Here is a 20,922-nt window from a genome sequence, read left to right as displayed (position 1 = left end):
TCAAGTACGCACATTTCATTACGCAGAACTCTTTAAAGCTCGAGTCGCAATGTTTAGTGAACTACTAAACTAGTATTGCGTATGCCATATAAACCAGCAAAAGAGAAAGATGCAAACATAGGAGACCGAAAAGAAAAACCTTCCGTCGCTACGCTGATGGAGTAGCCTACTTTTGAGAGAGAAGGGCTTAGTTTGGTTTTTTAGAGAGACGCGCAACGTGCGCTTCTGTTTTTGATTGGGGAGTAGGCGCGCTGTGCCTGTTTTCATTCATTCATACGATCATATCGTAGCCTAAGGTTTAAATCATTGCCTTTTAAATATATACAAATAATATAGCGTGCCATGATGTACTATATATAGGTGATAGCTACTCTCTCGCCAAGCTCTGATTTTACAGAGAGATGCACGGGAGGAAACACTAATGCAGTGTTTGAGTTGCGCTTTTTTTTTACTCAAAGTTTACATTCATTCACTTCACACTCCGTGACTTTAGAGAGGTCTGTGTATGCGCTGATCACATGACTCAGCTGATATCTAGCAAACACCGGACTGGTGCCAGCTTCAGCCGATTATTCAGGCAGGTATTAGGCTTTAGGTCCACCCTAAGTGTTATTACATTACATATTTTATTTTTACATGCAACATAGATACTAAGGGTCATAGAAGTAACAGCTCCACGCAATGATGTGTAATCCTAAAATTCACGCACTTGCAACCTCTTTGTATGCATTTTGGGTTAATACATGCTCGAGTAGTCGATTGTTTCCGACAAGCCCTAGTACAGTACGACAAAAATTTCCGCTGTATTTATGTGCGCATGCCCAGTAGAGCCAAACGTATCTCTTCTAGCTTTAACTGCGCGCATTGTCATATCCTGAGCTTTGTGTGTGTGTGCTGCGCCAGTGCATCAGTCATTTTAATTTTTGACCACAGACATAATGTCAGCAACAGCAGCATTATAAAGTAAATAAAATGTAAATAAAGTACATAATAATAATTTGAACCCTACAGCTCCAAACTGGGGTCCTAGAGGGCGGTGTCCTTGTAGAGTTTAGCTCCAGCCCTGATTATACACACTTTGAACCAGCTAATCAAGCTCTTACTAGACACACTAGAAACATCCAGATAGTGTTAAGGCCAGTCCAGGCTAAACTCTGCAGGGCACTGGCCCTCCAGGATCTAGTTTTTGGAGACCCCGGGTCCTACTTGAGTTGTTACTTTACACATACTTTTTGATCATTACAAATAATAATGTAAAATTATTTTCTTAGAATAGGAAATATGCTGTCTCCTCGCATCACATACATTAGTTAAGTATGTGGTCTTGAAGAGGATCCCTTTTTTTTCTCTCATTTGGACTTGGACTGGGTGGCTTGGACTCGACAAAGCTGGACTTGACTACAGCTCTACAAACGAACACATGCATAAGCCTCATGTCAGCCGTTGCAACATTTAATATAATGTCAAAAGAATCAGTGTCTATTTACACTAAGTGCAAGCCTGCCTTATTTATGCTATCTGCCCACCAACGTGTGAGGATTAGGACGATCAAGACTGAAAAATGATCTAAAATCAGTGGTAGTTTCAGTGGAGTAGAGGGTTAAAGTGTGTTTTTTCTGAGCGACAGACCTCGAGTTCACAGCCGCCTTTTGGCGAACATTTATTCTCCCTTTTCATATCGTATCAGAAAGGCGTTTAATGTCAATAAAAATTAAGGAAATAATTAAAAGGTTAGAAAATAAATATTGGTTAGGGTTAGGGTAGGTGTAGGGAGGGCTTTTATTGTCCTAATAAGGTGGCATCCATTTAAAATGTTGAATTAAAATTATAATTCACATTCAATACGTTATTATTGTGTACTGTTTTATAATGTACACTACAATACAGGAGGTGCAGATAATAACCACTATTTGAAATAAGTAGCATAAAATACCATGCTAATGATTGCTTCCATTATCCCTCATTTTGTAAATTAAACTTTGGATAGAAAGCGTCTGCTAAAAGACTGTAATGTAAATGTAAATGCAGGAAAAATCTTGCCATTTTAACATAGGTATAAATAGAATCCTACTGCTTATGGCTTTTTTGCACTATGTGTAAAATAACATAAGCCTATAGTTAAAAAAATACTGTTTTCACTTAGTGTAAATAGCATCTACTCGCTAAGAAAACATGTTATTTTCACTTAGTGCAAACAGCCACTGCCTAAAAAAGAACACATCACTGAACACAGCAGAATATCATCATCATGGATCTCTTGCTATAATACAATACAATACTCCCTGACCTTGTGGAGGCTATTTCCCTATAGAACCTCGTTTCCGCCACTACATAAAGAAACAGAAATAATTGAATTGATAAATAAATAAATAGCAACTTTTATCTCAATCCCTTACAATTTATATCTCGCATTGTTTATATCTACGCAATTCTGAGAAAGAAAAAAGTCAGAATGGATGGTAGAGATAACAAGCTGCAAATGACCTTTATTTTTCATTCCGCATGGTGGAAACAAAGCTGACACAATGAGCACAAGTGAACCTGAATTCATACACAATGTAACGTAACCTACTAATAAATGTATCATCAATGCCAGATAAACTTTTATTATAAAATTTATTATAAACTGCCAGATTACAATTATTAAAGTGTAATCAAAATAAAACCACACCTCACCTTTCTTAACCTAATCAAAAAAAAGAAAAAAAAAAGTGGCGTGACATACAGCCAAGTGTGGTGAAACCCATACTCAGAATCGGTGCTACTCTGCATTGAAACCCATCCAAAGTACACACACACACACACACACACACACACACACACACACACACACATACACACACACACACACTGTGTTTGGTGAGCTACAGAAGAAGCGCCAGCAGAAGGGCGTGTCATCTCAGCCCTCGTCCGCCCGTGCTCTCAGAAAGCGCACAGATGCTTTCGAGAGAGACTCTCGGTCTGAGGCGGCCCTCACAGGCGCACAGGTCCTGCAGCTGACAGGCGCGGACAGAGGCGGCACAAACTCAAGCCCTTTCCACATCAACCCGTTCTTCAGGCGCCTTTCTTTCAGACAGGTACAGAAGAGATATATATGTGCTATTCTCTGTGCTATCACTGACTGAGGGAGGCCTGGTCATGATGTGTTTTCTCCACAGTGACCCGTGCTGGGACTGCCGTCCTCCATTCCTTCACGATGATCGCGATTGTTCAACACTTCAGCACACAGCTGCTCTTCATCCATCATCATAATATGAAGTAATACGGCTGGCTGCACAAGCATGTTGTTTTTATTGGGACTCCTCTTCACGTGTAGATATTATCTGGCTCTCTGTACAGCTCGGGGGGGCCGTCTGCTTGCCCTGTAAAAAAATAAAATTGTGAAAAATATGGTTTTTGTTATTATTAATGTAATCATTCATTTTCGGAAATTTGTGTGAAGGGATGTCCACAAAATGGCCTATGATTAGTTCGTTGAGGTTGAACTGGAATATCCTACTAAAAAATCTGGCTGCCAGCACTACAATATATGCTTCCCTTAGTTCAAGACACGAATCTGAGTTCGTAATGAGCTTAGTGACGAATCGCATCCAATCAAATTTTGACGTCTATGACCGCACCCACTCTGGGCAATAGGGTCATGGCTGCGACATATGGCAGTGGAGCTCCACTCGCCGGCGGGAAATACCCCACCTCTTTAGGAGCTTAGATGGAATAGAGTCTAACATACAGTACAGACCCAAAGGTTTGGAAACAGTACTATTTTTAATGTTGTTGAAAGAATTTTCCTTCTGCTCATCAAGCCTGTATTTATTTGATCAAAAATACATAAAAACAGTATACTTTGATATATTTATACAATTGAAAATAATTGTTTTTAATGTAATTAGACGTTAACTTTATCATTTATTTCTGTGAGGCAAAGCTGAATTTTTAGTGATCATTATCACATGACCTTTAGAAAGCATGGGTCTAGATATGAGGATTCAATTATCAAAGTTGGAAACCGTTTCTTGCTGGCGGCGTTAATATTTTTTCAATTTTTTATGGTGTTTCTTACCCTTTTTAATACTCTCATCAAAGTATCTCTAAAAAAAAGGTTTTAGGATACTTTTATTGAATAAAAGTAAAAAAACAAAAATAAACTATGTTTTTGATAACATATCAATATTTTGTAATAACATATCCACTACTGGTCAGTAATTTGGGGTCATGTAATTTCTTCCCTTTTCTTTTTTTTTTTTTAAATAAAAGCAATACTTTTATTCAGCAAGGATTTTTTTTATTTTGAATAAATGTAGTTCTTTTTAACACCTTTTCTTCATCCAATATATTAGACCAGCAAACTGGGTTTCCACACTCATATAAATCAAATATTAGAATGAGTTCTAAATGTCATGTGGATAGACGATGTTACCTGTACACGAGGCTGGAGTAATGTGCTGTAATTCAGCGTTGCATCACAGGAATAAATTATTTTTTTAAAGTATATTCAAAATAGAAACCTATTATTTTAATTGTAATGAAATAGTCACAATCTTAACGTTTTTTCTGATTTTTGAATCAAGCTAATGCAGGCTTGATGAGCAGAAGAAACTTCTTTCAAAAACATTAAAAATAGCAATGTATTCCAAACTTTTGCGGTCTGTACTGTATATGTGGTTCACTTTAGATGTTTTTAACAAATATATATACAATGCTTCCTCTCCTATAGTAGAGAATGAGTGGAAACTGTGCCTCAGGGGATCGATAGTGCACTGGCCTGGCTGTGATACTGTAAGCTGAAACGCTGCCATGGTTACAATTTTTGTCTCTAATAGTGGTAAATCGACTTTAGAAGTAAAGTAGTTCATAACGTACCATTACTGCTGTGATGTTGAGAAATGTCAACACTTGTCAACACTTTATTTTTAGTTAATTTAGCCACTGTATTGAATTAATACCTGGGGTTATGTTTGTTTTCTTCTAAAAGAGACGTAGTAATCAGATTTAGCATTTTTTAATGCTTTTCTGTATGATAGGTTACTTTCCCCTCCAAGCAATACCGACGAAATACCATCTAGTTTTGGTTTTCCTCCACTGTGCTCCATTTTTTCCGGGCCTGCTCTCTTTAGGGTGCGAGTGGTGCTCATTACACCACGTGGTCAGACTGTTTTCCTTCCTTAACCTTCCTTAAGCGTAAAGGAGCAACTGTATTTAAAATGCTAGAAAAGAGAGAATCCATAGTTTCTGTTACATCATCAAGTGTTGTTCTGAGGTTTTGGATATGCTAAGGAATTGGGAATACATCAGGAAGATTACTTACAAAGCAGTCTTTTGTGGTAGAAGTGATGGTTCTACTAGACTTGTAACAAGAAGTAGAATTTACAGTGTTAGCTATATGAAGTTTGCACAAAAAACTAAATAATGATCTGAGATATCATCACTTTGCTGCATAATTTCAATTCCATGTGACAGTTAGAAATCTAGAGTAGATTTCGACAATGAGTAGGTCCTGAGACGTGTCGTCTAACCTCAATAGAGTTCAGAATGTCTAATAAAATGGCTGATCCCAATTGCATCTTTTTCATTATCAACATGGATATTAAAAATCACCAACAATTAAAACTTTATATCTGCAGCCAGCACTAACCTATCGGATGTAAAATCAGCAAACTCTTTAATAAAGTCCTGTATGGTGCCCTGGTGGCCTGTATACAGTAGCCAGTACAAAACATCACAGGGGATTTCATCATTAACATTTGTTTCCCTTCTCTGGATAATGTTATATGAAGCACCAATACTTCAAACGAGTTATACCTTGAAGCCTGCCCTCTGAGAAATCCTGAAAACATTGTTATAAATTGAAGCAACACCTCCCCCTTTACCTTTTGGACGTGGCTCATGTTTATAACAGTAATCTTGGGGTGTAGACTCATTTAAAAGTAATGTATCATCAGGTTTTAAGCCAGGTTTTCTGTCAAACAGAGTGAATCTAGATTATGATCAGTGATCATGATTATTTACCACAAGTGCTTTCGTAGAAAGAGACTTATGTATCTCATCACCACGGTAAGCAGGGAGTGGACCAGAGCATATTACAGTGTCTGAAATCATGCTTGCAAGTTCACACACCTCTTTTAATGTTATTTTTAGTGATCTCCAACTGGCGAAGTTGAACATTATTAGCACCGGCGTGAATAAAATCTTACTGTATTTACGTTTAGCATTAGCCACTGCCCATAACACCTGATGTACTTGGCTACATTGCGTTAGAGAAGAATGGCATCTACGCTCATATTATCTGTTTTCACTCTTATTTCTGAGCCCGTAGCCACCACGATCCAGTCTGTATCCAAGTCAGAGGGTCACTGCGGTCACCCGGATAGACCAGTCTGTATCCAGATCAGATGGTGGATCAGCCCCTAGAAAGGACCTCTACAGCCCTGAAAGACAGCGGAGACCAGGACTAGAGCCCCCAGAGACAGATCCCCTGTAAAGACCTTGTCTCAGACGACCACCGGGACAAGGACCCACAGGAAACAGATGATTCTTCTGCACAATCTGACTTTGCTGCAGCCTGGAATTGAACTGCTGGTTTCGTCTGGTTGCAGAGGAAACTGGCCCCCGACTGAGTCTGGGTTTCTCCCAAGGTTTTTTCTCCATTTCTGTCACCGATTGGAGTTTTTGGTTCCTTTGGCTTGCTTAGTTTGAGGACACTTGACTGATTACACAGACCCTGTTGAAGAGAGCGCTGGATGATGACATCACTGAATCATCAAATGAACTGACTTTAACTGAAAAATAACTTGGTTATTGTCTTCTTGCATTATTAACAATCTATTTTCCTTTTTAACACTGTAAAGCTGCACAATCAGTTTGTATAAAGCACTATAAATAAAGGTGACTTGACCTACCTTTGGGGTCTTTGCTATATTCTGATATCATTACACCTCAGCTACAGATTAAGAGGAGTTGTTTTACATGTCCAGACGGTTTGCTGCTGTGTTTAATAAAGTATGTTGTTAAAATAACATTCTGCCTCTTTAAAATGCATTGTCTGCTGGTTTATTTAGCTACTTCTTAGTACATCACGTTTAGTTTGCCACTTAGTACTGTGAGACTTTGAATGTTTAAAGTGCAAATGAACACCTGTTCACTCCATCATGTGGGTTTTTAATACTGTTACAACCGCAGAAGGGTAAAAACATGCCAGACAGACATTGGTCTGATCAGCAACACAGCTACAACAAATATAACTGATAATGTGTGTGTTTTGTGAATAATCAAACACTGACAATAATCAGCCGTATTGGCACACCGAGGGGCCCTCATGTATATTTCAGCTTAGGGCCCCATAAAGGCTTGGGCACCGGCCCTGACCTATCCAGTGAATGTCAGCGCTGTTTTTGATTCCTGAAGGAGACGGAATGATGAACTCACCTGAGCTCTGAATGAGCAGAAGATCTTCCTGTGCTCTCAGTGTGGTTAATAGAGAGAGCCTCTGCAGACACACATGTGGAGCAAACCACACGCTGAGCTTGCTATATGCATCTATATAGTGTCTGCAACAACACACACACACACACACACACACACACAGACACACAGTGTCATGCACATGCACACACACACACACACACACACACAGTGTCATGCACATGCACACACACGCACACGCACACACACGCACGCACACACACACACACACAAAGTGTCATGCACATGCACACACACGCACACAACACAACACACACACAACACACACACACACACACACACACCCCTCCTCTCGTCGGTGGGTCCGCTGGTGATCATGGCGGCGGTGTCGGTGTCGGTTGTGCGCCGGTTCGTGTCTCTGTCGGTTCCGCGGCTCGTCAGGTCTCAGCAGCAGCAGCACCGGACCGCAGTGAGCACCACCTCCGGAGCCATCAACCCCAAACCCAAGAAAGTGCGTGAGTAAATCAATCAATCAATCAGTTAATCAATTACATATGCAGATATCAGCTCATATAATAACATGCGCAACGCGATTATTGATCACAGCCAGCGGTGATGTGAATATATGGACGGAAATATGAAAGATCGTCAGCTAGAGGACGCGCGCGCGCGTGTGTGTCAGTAATAAACACACCTCATCTGTCAGTCAGTGTGAAACGGTATTACTGTAATATCTGTGTTTATTCTCACTCATATCGTCGTTTGATTAGAGCAGCGATCAAACCAGTAACCCACAAGCAGCTTGTGTGGATCAGACGCGCTGTTTGTCGTCTGTCTGTAATTCAGAGCTCATTAATCATGCATTCACTCTCTAATGTGGAGCAGGAGTGTGTGTGTGTGTGTGTTCTGCGCATGCGCAGTTCAGCTCTGAAGCTTCTGAATCAGGACTGTGTGTGAAGTTCACCTGAAGAGGATTCGATCTGATCACAGAAGACTGGACAAGAGAGAGAATCATTATCATTATCTCTTACGACACTTCTTCACGCTCTAAATCATATCAGTGAAGAAATAAAAATCAGTACAAGTTAAAAAAATAATAATAATAGAACAATCAACATTGTATCAAGCAACTGAATATTAGAGCAATATTCCACTCAAAACTGAGCATTTGCTGATGATGAGATGAGTTTGTTTCTTCATCAGATCTGGAGAAATGTTTCATCACATCGGTGTCTCTGAAGTGAATGGGTGCCGTCAGAAGCCTCATCTAAAAGTGTTCTGGTGTGAATCAGGAGAGAAATCTGCACAGATCAAGCAGCGTTTAAACAGCTCTAAACAAATATGTGTCTGGATTCTGATGTGAGAGACAACAGCAGATGCACTTTTTCACTGGAGGAAGTGTTATTATGGATTATGGACTCTATGTATTTGAGTTTAAAACATCTTAATGCTGGATGTGTTTCATCTTTTGTCTTCTCCAGATGTTCACTGATGGACTGGAGTGCTGTGGATTATTGTGATGTTTTTATCAGCTGTTTGTAACACTCGTTGACTAGTGCTGGCTGTGTCCTCAGACGGCGTTCGGCCCCCTGCGGATCCTGATGGTCGTGGCTCCGTTCCTGTACGTCGGGACCCTGATCAGTAAGAACTTCGCAGCTCTGCTGGAGGAGCATGATATATTCGTGCCTGAGGATGACGATGATGATGACTGATCGCAGGTCAGCGGTGTAACCTGCCAGTGTGTGTGTGTGTGTGTGTGTGTGTGACTCTCACGCTGGTGTTTGTTTCCACAGACGCTGCTGATTCACTCCATGAACTCAAGCGCTGAGCATCTGTGTGCTGTCACTCCTTCATGACGTCTGGAATCACTTCTGTTCGTCTGTATGTTACTGTGCATTCATGAAGATTCACGAGGAGTTGAATTCTTGATTCTGACTGGTTGACCCGAGTGTAGATCACTGATCTATAATAAAGAATATAAAACCCTACCATTCAAGAGCTCGAGGTCACTGTGATTCTTTTACTTCGTGTCTTAAAATCAACTCTTCTGTTCATCAAGGCTGCGTTAAACTGATCAAAAGTGACACTAAAGACATTTCTATATTACAGAAAATTTCCATTTCAAATAAATGCTGTTCCTTTGAACTTTGTATTCATCTGTGAATCCTGAAAAATAAAATGTATCAACACTGTGTTCAACATTGATAATAATCAGAAATGTTTCTTGAGCAGCAAATCATCATATTAGAATGATTTCTGAAGATCATGTGACACTGAAGACTGGAGTAATGATGCTGAAAATACAGCTGCTCATCACAGAAATAAATTACACTTTAACAGAGATTCACACAGAAAACAGCTGTTTTACATTCTAATAATATTTCACTATTTTTACTGTATTTTTGATCAAATAAATGCAGCCTTGGTGCGCAGAAGAGCCTCTTTCATAAACACTACAAAAATCTCTCAGACTGCAGATTTTGAACAGTTAAATATTACACATAATATGATGGTTATGTTTTGAATGCTGAACACGGTCATTGAGAGAATAAAGTAAAATTTATCTAAAGAATCATAAATTACTGAAATCACAGGGAAGTCTGTAAATAAGTATGTTAAATTACTGCAATTAGTTTTGAATTGAAGAAGCCAAACATCACTGGAATGAAACAGAAGTGTGTGTGTTCATATAATGCACTGATGGGTGTGACTGAGCACCCGAGAGTTTCAGCGTCACAGTTTCAGAAAGTCACATCAGGGGTCAGAGGTCAGGGGACAGGAAGTCAGCAGGATGCTGGGCTTCGGTCTCATGGAAGATGCGTATGATGTGAGTCTTCTGTTTCCAGATGTTGATGGTCTCCTCCAGCTCCATCTTCTCCTGAAACACACAGCGAGGGTCAGATCACAGACGCTAGCACACACCTTTATCACCAGCAAGTCCACAACACACGGTCCGTCACATGCTTGTTCCTGTCAAACATCTCCCGCAGCTTCTCGTGACCCTGCCGCGCCGTGATGTCCAGCTGGAACACATGAACTGAAACACAGCACACGATTCACTCGACCGATTCACTCGAGTCAGCGACTCGAGTCAGCATCTACTAAACGATTCACTCGACCGATTCACTGCAGCCGCGAGCATCTACTAAACGATTCACTCGAGTCAGCGATTCACTGCAGCCGCGATCTACTAAACGATTCACTCGAGTCAGCGATTCACTGCAGCCGCGATCTACTAAACGATTCACTCGAGTCAGCGATTCACTGCAGCTGCGATCTACTAAACGATTCACTCGAGTCAGCGATTCACTGCAGCCGTGAGCATCTGCTAAACGATTCACTCGACCGATTCGGGGCATTTAAAATAAATTACTGTTAAATTTAAAATAAATAAAACAGTCTTACATTAAAAAATAAATGTTACATTTAAATTAAACATATGTAGGCTACTCTTAAAGTAAACAATGTGCTACAACAGGTAGACTATGCACTGCTGTGCTCTTAGAGTATTTCACTTTCATTCATTCTATCAAGTTTCAAGACAGTTCTGTATCACCGTTCTGTATTAATGCGCTGCTTTAATTGATGCGCGCACACACTCTCTCTCTCTCTCACACACACACACACACACTCCTTAGTGATGATGACAGCTCAAACTGAGAGGACAAGATGCAGAATAATCGATGGATTTAAGTGTATTTATCTGAGCTCCGCTGAGTTTGTCTGTATTTACATAAACATCAACAAAGCAGCAGAGAACACTGTGTGGGGTGTCGCGCGCGCAGAAACACACTAATACAGAAAAAAAAAGTTGTGTTTGCTCACACACACGCACGCACATACCGCAAAAACAACACACACCAAACAGAAATCGGAATGTACTCATGAAACACATAATCAAACCGAATCATGCTATCATCGTGTTCACACTCGCAGCGACGGTTACTGAAGTGAATTAAAGTTAAACTGTCCGTCATGATGGTAGAGCCAGCCGCAACACAAACACAGATTAAATCAAGCGCATCTGAGGAGCCTCTAAAGCTGAGGATCATCATGTTTAATAACACTTTCATCATTTAATCGACAGAACTCGCGCTACTGTCGCTGTTCCCTGCGCGAAACCCGATTAGACTTGAGCGGAAGCGAGTGGCCAATCAGAGCTGCCCAGCGCAGCACAGCAACCAATCAAAACCACTCAGCGCAGCACTGAGCCTAATCAGAACTACCCAGTGCAGCTCAGCAACCAATCAGAACCGCGCCATACAATCGGCTTATCTAGCTGCTGTAGTTAAACACACATTACTAAAATCACTCCAATATAACTACAAGTTAAGATAAAGTTAAATATAAGACAAAAAAGAGATTAAGACAAACAATTAAACATAAAACACAGAGATGTTAAAGGGACGCTACATCCAAAAAATGTCCTTTCTATTTTTTATTTTATGCATTTAGCACATTACACATTTCATAGACCTTTTTTTGTTTACACTGTCCGAAATAAAATGTACTAAATTGTATTTTAGCTCTTCACTGGGGCAGTAACCTCAAAAGGTTCACCTTCTCGACTCTACGCCTGAAAGGGAGCATATTAGTACCATACAAGTGTGCATGTTTTAAATGTAGATAAGGTAAAGGTGTACCTTTGAGGATACCTCATGAAAAATAACCATGGTGTTACATAAGTACTAAAATTTATTATTATTATTGTTACTACCATGGTTTTTGCTACAAAAATTATGGTTGTAATAATGTTCCTCTAGTGGCAACCATGCTAAATTTGTGGTTATTGTAGTTTTACTACAGATACTGTGGTAAACTGTGGTTACTGTATTAAAACAATGTTTTTATACATATATATATATATATATATATATATATATATATATATATATATATATATATATATATATATATATATTATATATATATATATATATATATATATATATATGCTGCCAGGCTGTTGTAGCCATAAAGATGAAACTTGAGCACAAGTTTTTCTGATAGATTTATTAACAGCAATTACAGAAAATAACTTTTAACAACCAGATTAAATATAATTACTTGCACAGCATAATTAAAATAAATATTACATGTACAAGATAACCAAGGCTGCACTTATTTTAATAAAAATACAGTAAAATCAGCAATATAGAGAAATATAACAACTAAAAATAACTTTTGGGAAACACAGCCCTATTTGAACAAACACTGTGAGCAAAGCGTCAGCAGCGAGCGCTGTCTGTAATTGATTGGTTCTGTCTTTCGGAATTTGCGTATTTTCCGATCATAGACTTTAAAACATGGACGTAGTGTCTGTGACGTCATCCATTGATTTCTGAAGAGTGTTTCTGAAGCTCAAAGTGGGCGGAGCGGGCCGTCACCATCTTGGAAAATGGGCAAAAAGGCAGGAGCTGGTTGCTGAAGCCACGCCCACCTATCTCGACGGGGGTGTCAGCAGCGGCAATCCACCTGTCACTCAAGTGGCCACGCCCTTAATTATGCAGAACTGTAAGACTTAATATAATTTAAACAGATTAGTTATAAAAAAAAATTCACCCCCTCACAGTTGTCATGAAGGGCAATATTAGCTATATAGACCAAAATCATGTTTTGAACCAGACTGTAAACATGTTTTTTTCTGCTGTAAAGTTGGGCATTTTAACATGGGGAGTCTATGGGACTGACTCCCTTTTGCAGCCAGCCTTTAGTGGCCAGTCGATGAATTACAGTTTAAGTCACTTCCTTATTGGCATCATGAGAGCGAGCGCGAGGTGGCCACTTGGTTCTGATGAGTGGGAGAAATAGTTCTATCCTACACTTATTATTTGCTAATATTACGTTTTTCCACTTAGAATTATTATTATTTTATGCACCAAATTTCTTGCTAAGTTAATAAAATTAATGATTAAAAATGCACTTTAGGTTCAATATTTTTATGTGAGAATCGATACTTCACCCAGCTGTCATTCTGCCTCGAATTTCCTTTTGTGCTCTAAGAAAGAAAGAAAGTCATACGGGTTTGGTACAACAATGTGGTGAGTAAATGTTATTGAGAGTTTTTAATTGTGAGTGAACGGTCTCTTTAATGGTGAGTGCCGTGTGGTCATGACGTGCCTGTTGCATTGGTTCTTCATCGGTCTGTTCCACGCTGCAGGAGAAATACACGGACGGCCTGTGCGCTTTCTGCAGCGCAAACACACAGTGAGCAGCGGTGAACCCACAGCGCCTCCGCAGGCAGACGGTGGCATTACTGCACCTGCTTCTGTCCTGATGCTCTGCCGGACTGAGTCTGCTCCGCGGCCGGACTGCTGGCTCTCTGTCACAAACACAGGTGAAACACATGAGCAGTGCGGCTGACAGACGTGTGTGTAAACAGGAGACAGTGTGTGTTTGGGTTGTGATGTCGTTCAGTATAACACACTCTCCACTCGGCTCAGTATGGCTGGACTGAACTCTTCAAGGTTGGTGTATCTAAAGTGAATATAATGTCATATGCATGCAGGCGGCAGACTAGTTGTAATATTTGCCTTTAACACTTTAAAGGCTCTTTCACACCAAGAACAAGAACAATAACTATAATGATTACACTAACAATAACTATAATAACTATCACTATAATGATAACAATAATGCTGTTAACTGTAATGATGACTATAATAGCTACAATGATAATATATCAACTGTAAATCTATATACAATTAGTGATATCTATAACAATGAATATAATGATAACTATAGCAATAAATATTAACCGTCTGTCCCTTTAAATGCTTGAGCTCTTTAAAGATGGATGGATTGAATTGGCTCTCAATGTTTTTATTGTTCATTACCTGGAAAAAACTGCTCTGAAAGTGATTTGAAATTGTGGTGTATTCTTTCTTGTTTTCGCAGTATTACAACTATTATTAAAACATTGAATGGTATTTATAGTTTGTCATAATGGATATCATGCATGGTGTGAATGGGCCTTTAGAAACCGTTTCAGTTCAGTCGTAGAATCACTTATCTTTAGCCTATTATATTCAATATTTTCATGTGAATGTTACAGGACATGTGTATGTGTTTATTTACCTGTGTGTGTAGGGAGCTGGACGAGTGAGCCCTTAATAGTGTACCACTGTCTCTTTCATCCTTTAGTTTGTCCCATCCCGAGTGAGGAGCTTTGCTCTGGGAGTGACTAGAATCACACAAACAAAGGTTCAGCTGACCCAGGCCACTTCCTCCCGCTGGCCATGTGTGACCCTCATCTGAGGATATGACTAACCCATATGAAATCTGGCATCATTCACAGTGTCCTACACATCCTCAGGCCTTTACATTTATGCTTATTTCATATTTGGTACATTTTGATAGCTGCCCTGGAGTTATATTTAATTAAATTACATTGTGTTATTGTGTTGAAAAGTGATCAGACATATTCTTTCCACCTGGCTGGTTTGTAGCGGGAAAGTTCTTGTTTCTGACTGCTCTCAATCTTCCTCAGGTGGCTCGGACCCTCCCTCTGGAAGACCGTTTTGGCCTTGGGAAGGTCAGCCATCATGGCATTTTCCTCCCGGTTGAGGCCCAATGACCCGGCCGAGAGATGGCTTGACTCAGAGTCCATGGAGCTCTGAGAAGGTGTGTGTCTTTGGACCGGAGGGGAGGGGCTTCTCTGTCGGCTCTGTGCCTGTCGGCTGTTGGGCGTGGAGCTTTGTACCTCTGGGTTCTGCCTTATGCTGCTCTTCTTGTTTCCGTCTTGTGGCGTTTCCCAGGCAACAAGGGCAGATTTGGTAAAGGAGCTGATTTGTTTCTTCTCGCTGCTGTGGCGTGATGGGGAGGAGTTACGTGAGACTGACTGGCTGTGGAGAGAGTGGGTGGAGCCTCTCCAGCGGCCTGATGAAGGGTTTGAATCATGCTGTGATTGGCTACTCAGGGTGTTTCTTACATAAGAGGTGGAGCCAGTTCTGTCACTCATAGTGTTTCTCAGAGAGATGTGGTCTGCAATCTCACGCCTCAATGTAGACACAGAGGGGCTCTGACCACTCTCTGACTTGTGAGGAAGAGATTGGATATGAGCTAAGGGGGAGGGACTGTGGCTCTTGGGAACAATTTTTAATGAGGACTGGCTTGTTTCGGACTTACGAAGCGATGATGGGACAGGGTTTTGGTGATGACCTCTACTTGGGGAAGAGTGTCGGCTGTCTAGGTTGTAGCTGTGAAGGGAGCTCTTTGTCTCTGGTTTCTTCATTGTGGCTTGGCTTTGCATTTCATAGCCTTTTCTGGGTGAGGAGGGGCTTTTTCTGTCATAACTCAATCCGTTAGACATGGATCTTCTATCCGATTGGCTTGGTGTTCCGTAGCCCTTTCTGACTGGAGACGCACTTCGTCGACCCTCTTGAATCTGACTTGATGAGCCATTTGTCTCCAGCTTCCCCACAGGGGACTGGCTTCTGGAATCATAGCGGCTCTTCAAGGAGGAGGAGGAGAAACCCTGTCTGTCATGACCACACTCATAAGAAGGGTTTTTCATTTCAGTTTTCCTAACAGCAGGACTATCATAACTCTGTCTGGAAGGGGACTGGCTTCTTGAATCATGGCGGCCCACTGAGGAGAAGGCACTCTGTCTGTTGTGGCCACGCTCGTAAGAAGGGCTTTTTGTTTCAGTTTTCCTAACAGCAGGACTGTCATAACTCCGTCTGGAAGGGGACAAGCTTCCACGGTTCTCTGTAGACCCAATGAAGGAGCTGTTGGTCTCGGGTTTCTGCAAAGTGCCTCTCAGATCCATGTACGACAGAGACTTATTAATGCTACTGACGCTGCCCACAGTGCTTGCAAACGATCTGAGGTTTCCAGAGTAACTGTTCCGTGCCAGGCTGACCGATGGCCGATCCTGTCCGTGTGAATCTCCGCTAGACCAAAAGCCAACCGTGTTGAGAGAGCCGCTGGACTCGGCCCGTCTGAACGGGGAGGTACTATGGGAGGGAGAGGAGGAACAGGAGAGGCCAGATCCTCTTTGGGAAGAGTTAAGTATTCCCGATTTCTGTAAGGGAGACGTGTGGGCATTTCGTCCACCTCTTCGACTGGAGGCCCTGAAAGATTCAGCTTGCTTGAAAGGGGTGGGACTCAGGGCCCGGGGACCTGCGAGGGCCTCAACCTCCAGGCCGAGATCCAGCGGTTCTGGAGGATACTGCGGAGGATAGTTTTCTGCAAGCTGCTCTGCATTCTGAAACTCAGAGGTTCTCCTTTCCGAAGGGACGCCCAGATTCGGGTTCCGAAATGGAATGGTGGCTTTGGGTTCGGGGCTTTTGTTGCTAGGCAGGGGATGCCCTCTCTCTGAATGCCGATAGGGAGTAGAAGGGCTTTGATCACAGAAAGCTCTGCTGCCCGCAGCCCTTCCCAGAGAGAAATATTCACTCTCCCATTCCCTCCGTTCCGTCAAACTGCCTGCAGACAGAGAGAGACAAGATCATGACCTTTGTTAATATGTGAAATGATACTGCACTCGTGCACCATGACGCAGCACTCAGGAAAAGCCCAGTGCAACCCGACACCACCTGACACCCCAAACCGCCACTCTGACTATCTGAACAACACCACAAGCTGCTCGATTGGTAACTGGATATTGGTGTTTTCCTCACCGTGAGAAAAACTGAACTTCCCAAAACCATCACGGCCACTTTGAGACACCTCCGTCCAGCCACGGGGGCTTGCTTGGTGCGATGGCGGATCCAAGCGGGTCATTCTGCAGCAGGATGAAGGATGATGAAGCAGGCTGGAGTATTCCTCTGAACCGGCAGAGCTGCTGTACACAGAATCGTCACCCTGACTGGGATTAAAGATATATAAGGGAAGAATAGGGTATGACACCAGAACTACAGAGTGCAAGAGGATTTCATCCCCCAAAAGTCCCAAAATTATGCAATAAAAGTTGCATTTAATACAAGATAAATTACATAACAGCACAGACTCAACATGTCAATCAGATTTCATTGCTGAGTAACAAGTGGAGGCTCTTTAGCAGGCTTACCTGTCCGAGCTTTGGCCGTCATCTCCGTCACACAGGTTCAGGTCACAGTCGGGACTCAAGATGCAGAGGGAGCTGTCCTCAAAGCTGCACCCCCCTCTGCTGACATCACAGTAGCTGCTCACCACTGACAGCACATCTGAGTCATCCTGATTGGTGGACGGAACACAGCCAACCAATCAGAGAGCAACACATATAGCCAAACTGATCTGTGTTCTCATCAGAACGGATGGATGCTTCACTTTTAAGGATTTATCTACCATTAATATATCTTATACTAAGGCTAGGTTTCTATATCAGTAATGTCAGAGTATGTGTAAATTTATGACCAAATCACACAGTTCTTCCTTACTTATAGATAGTTCTCGTTCCAAGTGAAATTATACCATGTATCGGGCCTGTTAACTGGAGATTTCTGAGAAAATTAAGGTTTAGGGTTTCACAGCTGTAACTCGGTCTGGTTTGTGGTTTTTCTGCTAATCATTATTTCAGATCATTGAAGAATCATCAGCTGAAATATCAGTACACATCAAATACAGATGAAAAAAAGAGAGATATTCAGAGATCTTAAACATGATTACACTGTGTTATGTTTAACTATTTTCTGTCTGGTACTTTTAACTAATTTACATCTCCTGTGCTCCAGTGGCTCAAAGTGAGTTTCATTAGTAATGTTAGTTAGATCAGTCATCACTAATACTAGCGCTCATGGTGCCGTGCTGAAACCACTAGCAGCACGTATTGCAACCTAGAAAATCCTATCAAACAACCCCGATGACCCTAGCAACCCAAGTAGAACCTAGCAACTACCCAAAACACCCTTGCAACCATCTGAACCCCGTAGCAACCACTGAACAGACGAATCAAATATAAAATAAACAAAAAAATAATAAGGTTAGTAATAATTCCCTCCAAAGAAAAAGAATTTTAAAATGCACTACTATTAAAATTCTTTGCCCTTACGAAAAAGTTTATTCAAGTGTGCTATTAGTATACTTCTTTTAAACTAAAAATAAGAAAATATGCTTTTAGTTTACTGTTTATGTACTCCTCAGAAATATACTTAAAATGACATTTAAGTATACTTGACTTATACTTACAAAAAGTCTAAATATACTTTAACTTTACTTAAGTATACTTAATAAAATAAACTTGAAGTATAATACTTTTTGGTAAGGGAGGTTACTAATGCGTTTGTGAGGTTAGCAATGCGTCAGTCGAGAATTCTTAAGGTTAGCGATGCATGAGTCTTGAGTTCATGAGGTTAGCGATGCGTTATTGGAGAGTTCGTGAGGTTAGCGATGCGTTCGAGTTTGTGAGGTTAGCGATTAATTTGTGAGGTTAGTAACTGTATCAGTTAGAATTGGTAATACAATTGCTACTCCTTTAGATCCTCTATCACGCAGGGTCCCACAAGGCTCTATATTAGGTCCAATTCCGTTTTCTCTGTATATGTTATCTCTGGGTTCTATTCTTAAGAAATATGCTGACGATACTCAAATATACGTCCCATTACTCCCAAGTCCTGTTCTACTATTGTTACGAGTCTTGAGGATGTAAAATCCTGGAGGGATAAACTGCTCCAGGTACCGTGGTCCCGGAAAGGTGATCGGGCCTTTTCGATATCCAGACCTCAGTTGTGGAATAACTTACAGCTAGCCATCTGCTCTGCCCCCTCTCTGATCGCATTTAAAATGACTTTGAAGAAGCACTTTTTAAAAATCAGGGTTTTTCTGATGCCGTGTTGTTAGGTCTTTTAAAGCACTTTGGGCTGATCTTGTGGCAGAAGAAATGTGCTCTCTAAGAAACTAAACGGGCTGGTGTATGATGTGTTTGTATTGGGTTTAATTAACTGCACACAAACACAAGATGGTTCTTCAACGGCATCTGCAATTTTATAAAAAAAATTAAAATAAATAAAAAAAAAAAATTCACAAGATGTAGAGATTCAGACAAACACATGAAGGAAAGAGTGAGAGCAGAAAGAGTGCATGTGACGGAGCTGCAGAGAGTTATTACAGTTAGATATTAAAACACAACCAGAAGCTTTAGATTAAATTATTATAAACACCAAATAATACACACGCATATTTTTTTCTGCATTAACAGCTCATTTCTGATGTGTGTGTGAGAGACATTACATCATCATCATCATCATCACGCGTTGTCATAATAAAAGTCCCGCTGTCATCTATTCAAATATAAAAGAATAAACACAAAATACTACCAAAGCAAATAAAACAAACACATCAGAAACTAAATCTGAAGAAATTACACATGATGAAGTGTTAAGGTCGTCATATGAAATAATAATTATATAATAACCCTCGTGTATCTCACTAGTGCTAAAAGACTTTGGTCTATAAGACACAGTTCTGTACAACATACATATGTGTGTGTGTGAGAGAGTGTGTGTGTGTGTGTGTGTGTGTGTGAGTGTGTGTGTGTGTGAGGTAGCTGCAGACATGAGCCGTTTATTTACTAGCTGTTGCAGTAGATTTGAATGAACCTGTGTGTGTGTCTCTGTGTGTGTGTGTTGAGGATTAAACTAATATACATCTAATATTAACGTGATCATGACTAACATACAGCTGAAGAAGGTTCAGTGTGTGTGTGTGTATATGTGTGTATATGAGTGTGTGTGTGGTGTGTGTGTGTGTGTGTGTTATATGTGTGTGTGTGTGTGTGTGTTATGTGGCAGCGATGGTGGTTCCTCCTCCGAGCCGCAGCAGTATCTGCTGGCAGTCCTGCAGGGATCTGCGGTCTCCCACTCGCTCCAGCGTGCGTTTGGCCTCGGCCAGCAGTCGAGCGCGGTGACCCGGCGGCGTCAGCAGAGGCAGAGGCAGGTGACGACACGCTAGCAGGATAGCATGAGCCCTCTCACGCTCGCCCAGTGCACCGTCACCGTCTGCAACACAAACACAGCGTCAGCACAGCATACTGAACACAGCAGCTGCTGCTATAGAGAGTGTGTGTGTGTGTGTGTGTGTGTGTGTGTGAGAGAGTGTGAGTGCGTGTGAGAGAGTGTGTGTGAGTGTGTGTTTACCGGTCGTGCTGTAGTTGTGTGTTCGGTGTCGCAGCAGCTGGTGTGTGCGTGTGGGACTGGCTCCTGCCATCAGTCGGACCGTTGTCTCATGCAGGAAGAGCTAAAAGCACACAGACACCCTGTTAACAGCATGTGGAGGGTCAAGTGCAGAGGTCAGCTGTGGGCTGGGGTCAAAGGTCACCTTGTGTTGGGCCTGTCTGTGGGCCTGGCCGAGCTTACGCAGAGAGCTCAAGTCCCTCTGAAATCCAGCTAATTGGGATCCGGGGGCGGGGCCTGGCTCCCCGTTAGACCCGCCTCCGCGCTGCCATAGGCTGGTCCTCAGAGTCAGGAGGAGGTCACACACCAGAAGCTCCACCCCCTGAGAGAGTCAGAGAGAAATACACCGGTGTGTCCTTTACAGTTATCAGAATGATCATTTAAACTGTACTCGTAACTGTACACACCACAG

At 41.5% G+C, this 20,922-nt stretch overlaps 3 protein-coding genes across 5 annotated transcripts in view; 1 reads left to right on the top strand and 2 right to left on the bottom strand.

The window, feature by feature from the left end:
- The first annotated feature begins 7,745 nt into the window (after positions 1-7,745).
- On the top strand, positions 7,746-9,407 carry LOC122135849 (essential MCU regulator, mitochondrial-like). The gene is made up of 3 exons (XM_042716477.1): positions 7,746-7,930; positions 8,994-9,137; positions 9,213-9,407. The coding sequence occupies exons 1-2, from the start codon at positions 7,796-7,798 to the stop codon at positions 9,129-9,131; spliced, it is 273 nt and encodes a 90-aa protein (XP_042572411.1). The 5' UTR covers positions 7,746-7,795; the 3' UTR covers positions 9,132-9,137; positions 9,213-9,407.
- A 3,659-nt stretch (positions 9,408-13,066) lies between these two features.
- LOC109053176 (serine/arginine repetitive matrix protein 2-like) lies at positions 13,067-18,287 on the bottom strand. Of its 2 annotated transcripts, none has more exons than XM_042716081.1 (5): positions 17,432-18,287; positions 17,043-17,230; positions 14,853-16,848; positions 14,497-14,602; positions 13,067-13,741 (listed from the first exon to the last, which is right to left on the bottom strand). In XM_042716081.1, exons 2-5 carry the CDS (start codon positions 17,143-17,145, stop codon positions 13,673-13,675), a joined length of 2,274 nt encoding a protein of 757 aa, XP_042572015.1. In that variant the 5' UTR covers positions 17,146-17,230; positions 17,432-18,287; the 3' UTR covers positions 13,067-13,672. The 2 variants fall into 2 exon arrangements, with proteins under 2 accessions (XP_042572015.1, XP_018926151.1); XM_019070606.2 differs by lacking the exon at positions 13,067-13,741 and adding an exon at positions 13,783-13,896.
- Positions 18,288-19,298: 1,011 nt separating this feature from the next.
- The window catches only part of LOC109051872 (sterol regulatory element-binding protein 2-like), a 16,166-nt gene continuing 14,542 nt past the window's right edge, over positions 19,299-20,922 (bottom strand). For both annotated transcript variants that reach the window (XM_042716060.1, XM_042716067.1), the window contains exons 18-20: positions 20,656-20,832; positions 20,475-20,574; positions 19,299-20,336 (exon numbers count right to left, since the gene is read on the bottom strand). In XM_042716060.1, coding sequence (XP_042571994.1) covers positions 20,119-20,336; positions 20,475-20,574; positions 20,656-20,832 — 495 coding nt within the window. In that variant the 3' untranslated portion in view covers positions 19,299-20,118. The remainder of the gene's footprint in view (positions 20,337-20,474; positions 20,575-20,655; positions 20,833-20,922) is intronic.

Source organism: Cyprinus carpio, chromosome A3 (assembly GCF_018340385.1).
Source record: "Cyprinus carpio isolate SPL01 chromosome A3, ASM1834038v1, whole genome shotgun sequence".
Taxonomy (NCBI): Eukaryota; Metazoa; Chordata; class Actinopteri; order Cypriniformes; family Cyprinidae; genus Cyprinus; species Cyprinus carpio.
The sequence above is the reverse complement of the archived record's forward strand: the minus strand, read 5'-3'. Positions and strand labels throughout refer to the sequence as shown.

What these genes read in the sequence shown, in the direction of transcription:
- LOC122135849 (XM_042716477.1), top strand. Translation starts at nt 7,796, where the DNA reads ATGGCGGCGGTGTCGGTGTCGGTTGTGCGCCGGTTCGTGTCTCTGTCG. An exon ending in TCAACCCCAAACCCAAGAAA is followed by an intron (nt 7,931 to 8,993) that starts GTGCGTGAGTAA and finishes CTGTGTCCTCAG; the next exon opens with ACGGCGTTCGGCCCCCTGCG.
- LOC109053176 (XM_042716081.1), bottom strand. Translation starts at nt 17,145, where the DNA reads ATGACCCGCTTGGATCCGCCATCGCACCAAGCAAGCCCCCGTGGCTGG. An exon ending in TCCCGCTACAAACCAGCCAG is followed by an intron (nt 14,603 to 14,852) that starts GTGGAAAGAATA and finishes GTGTGATTCTAG; the next exon opens with TCACTCCCAGAGCAAAGCTC. An exon ending in CCAGCTCCCTACACACACAG is followed by an intron (nt 13,742 to 14,496) that starts GTAAATAAACAC and finishes TGTTTGTGACAG; the next exon opens with AGAGCCAGCAGTCCGGCCGC.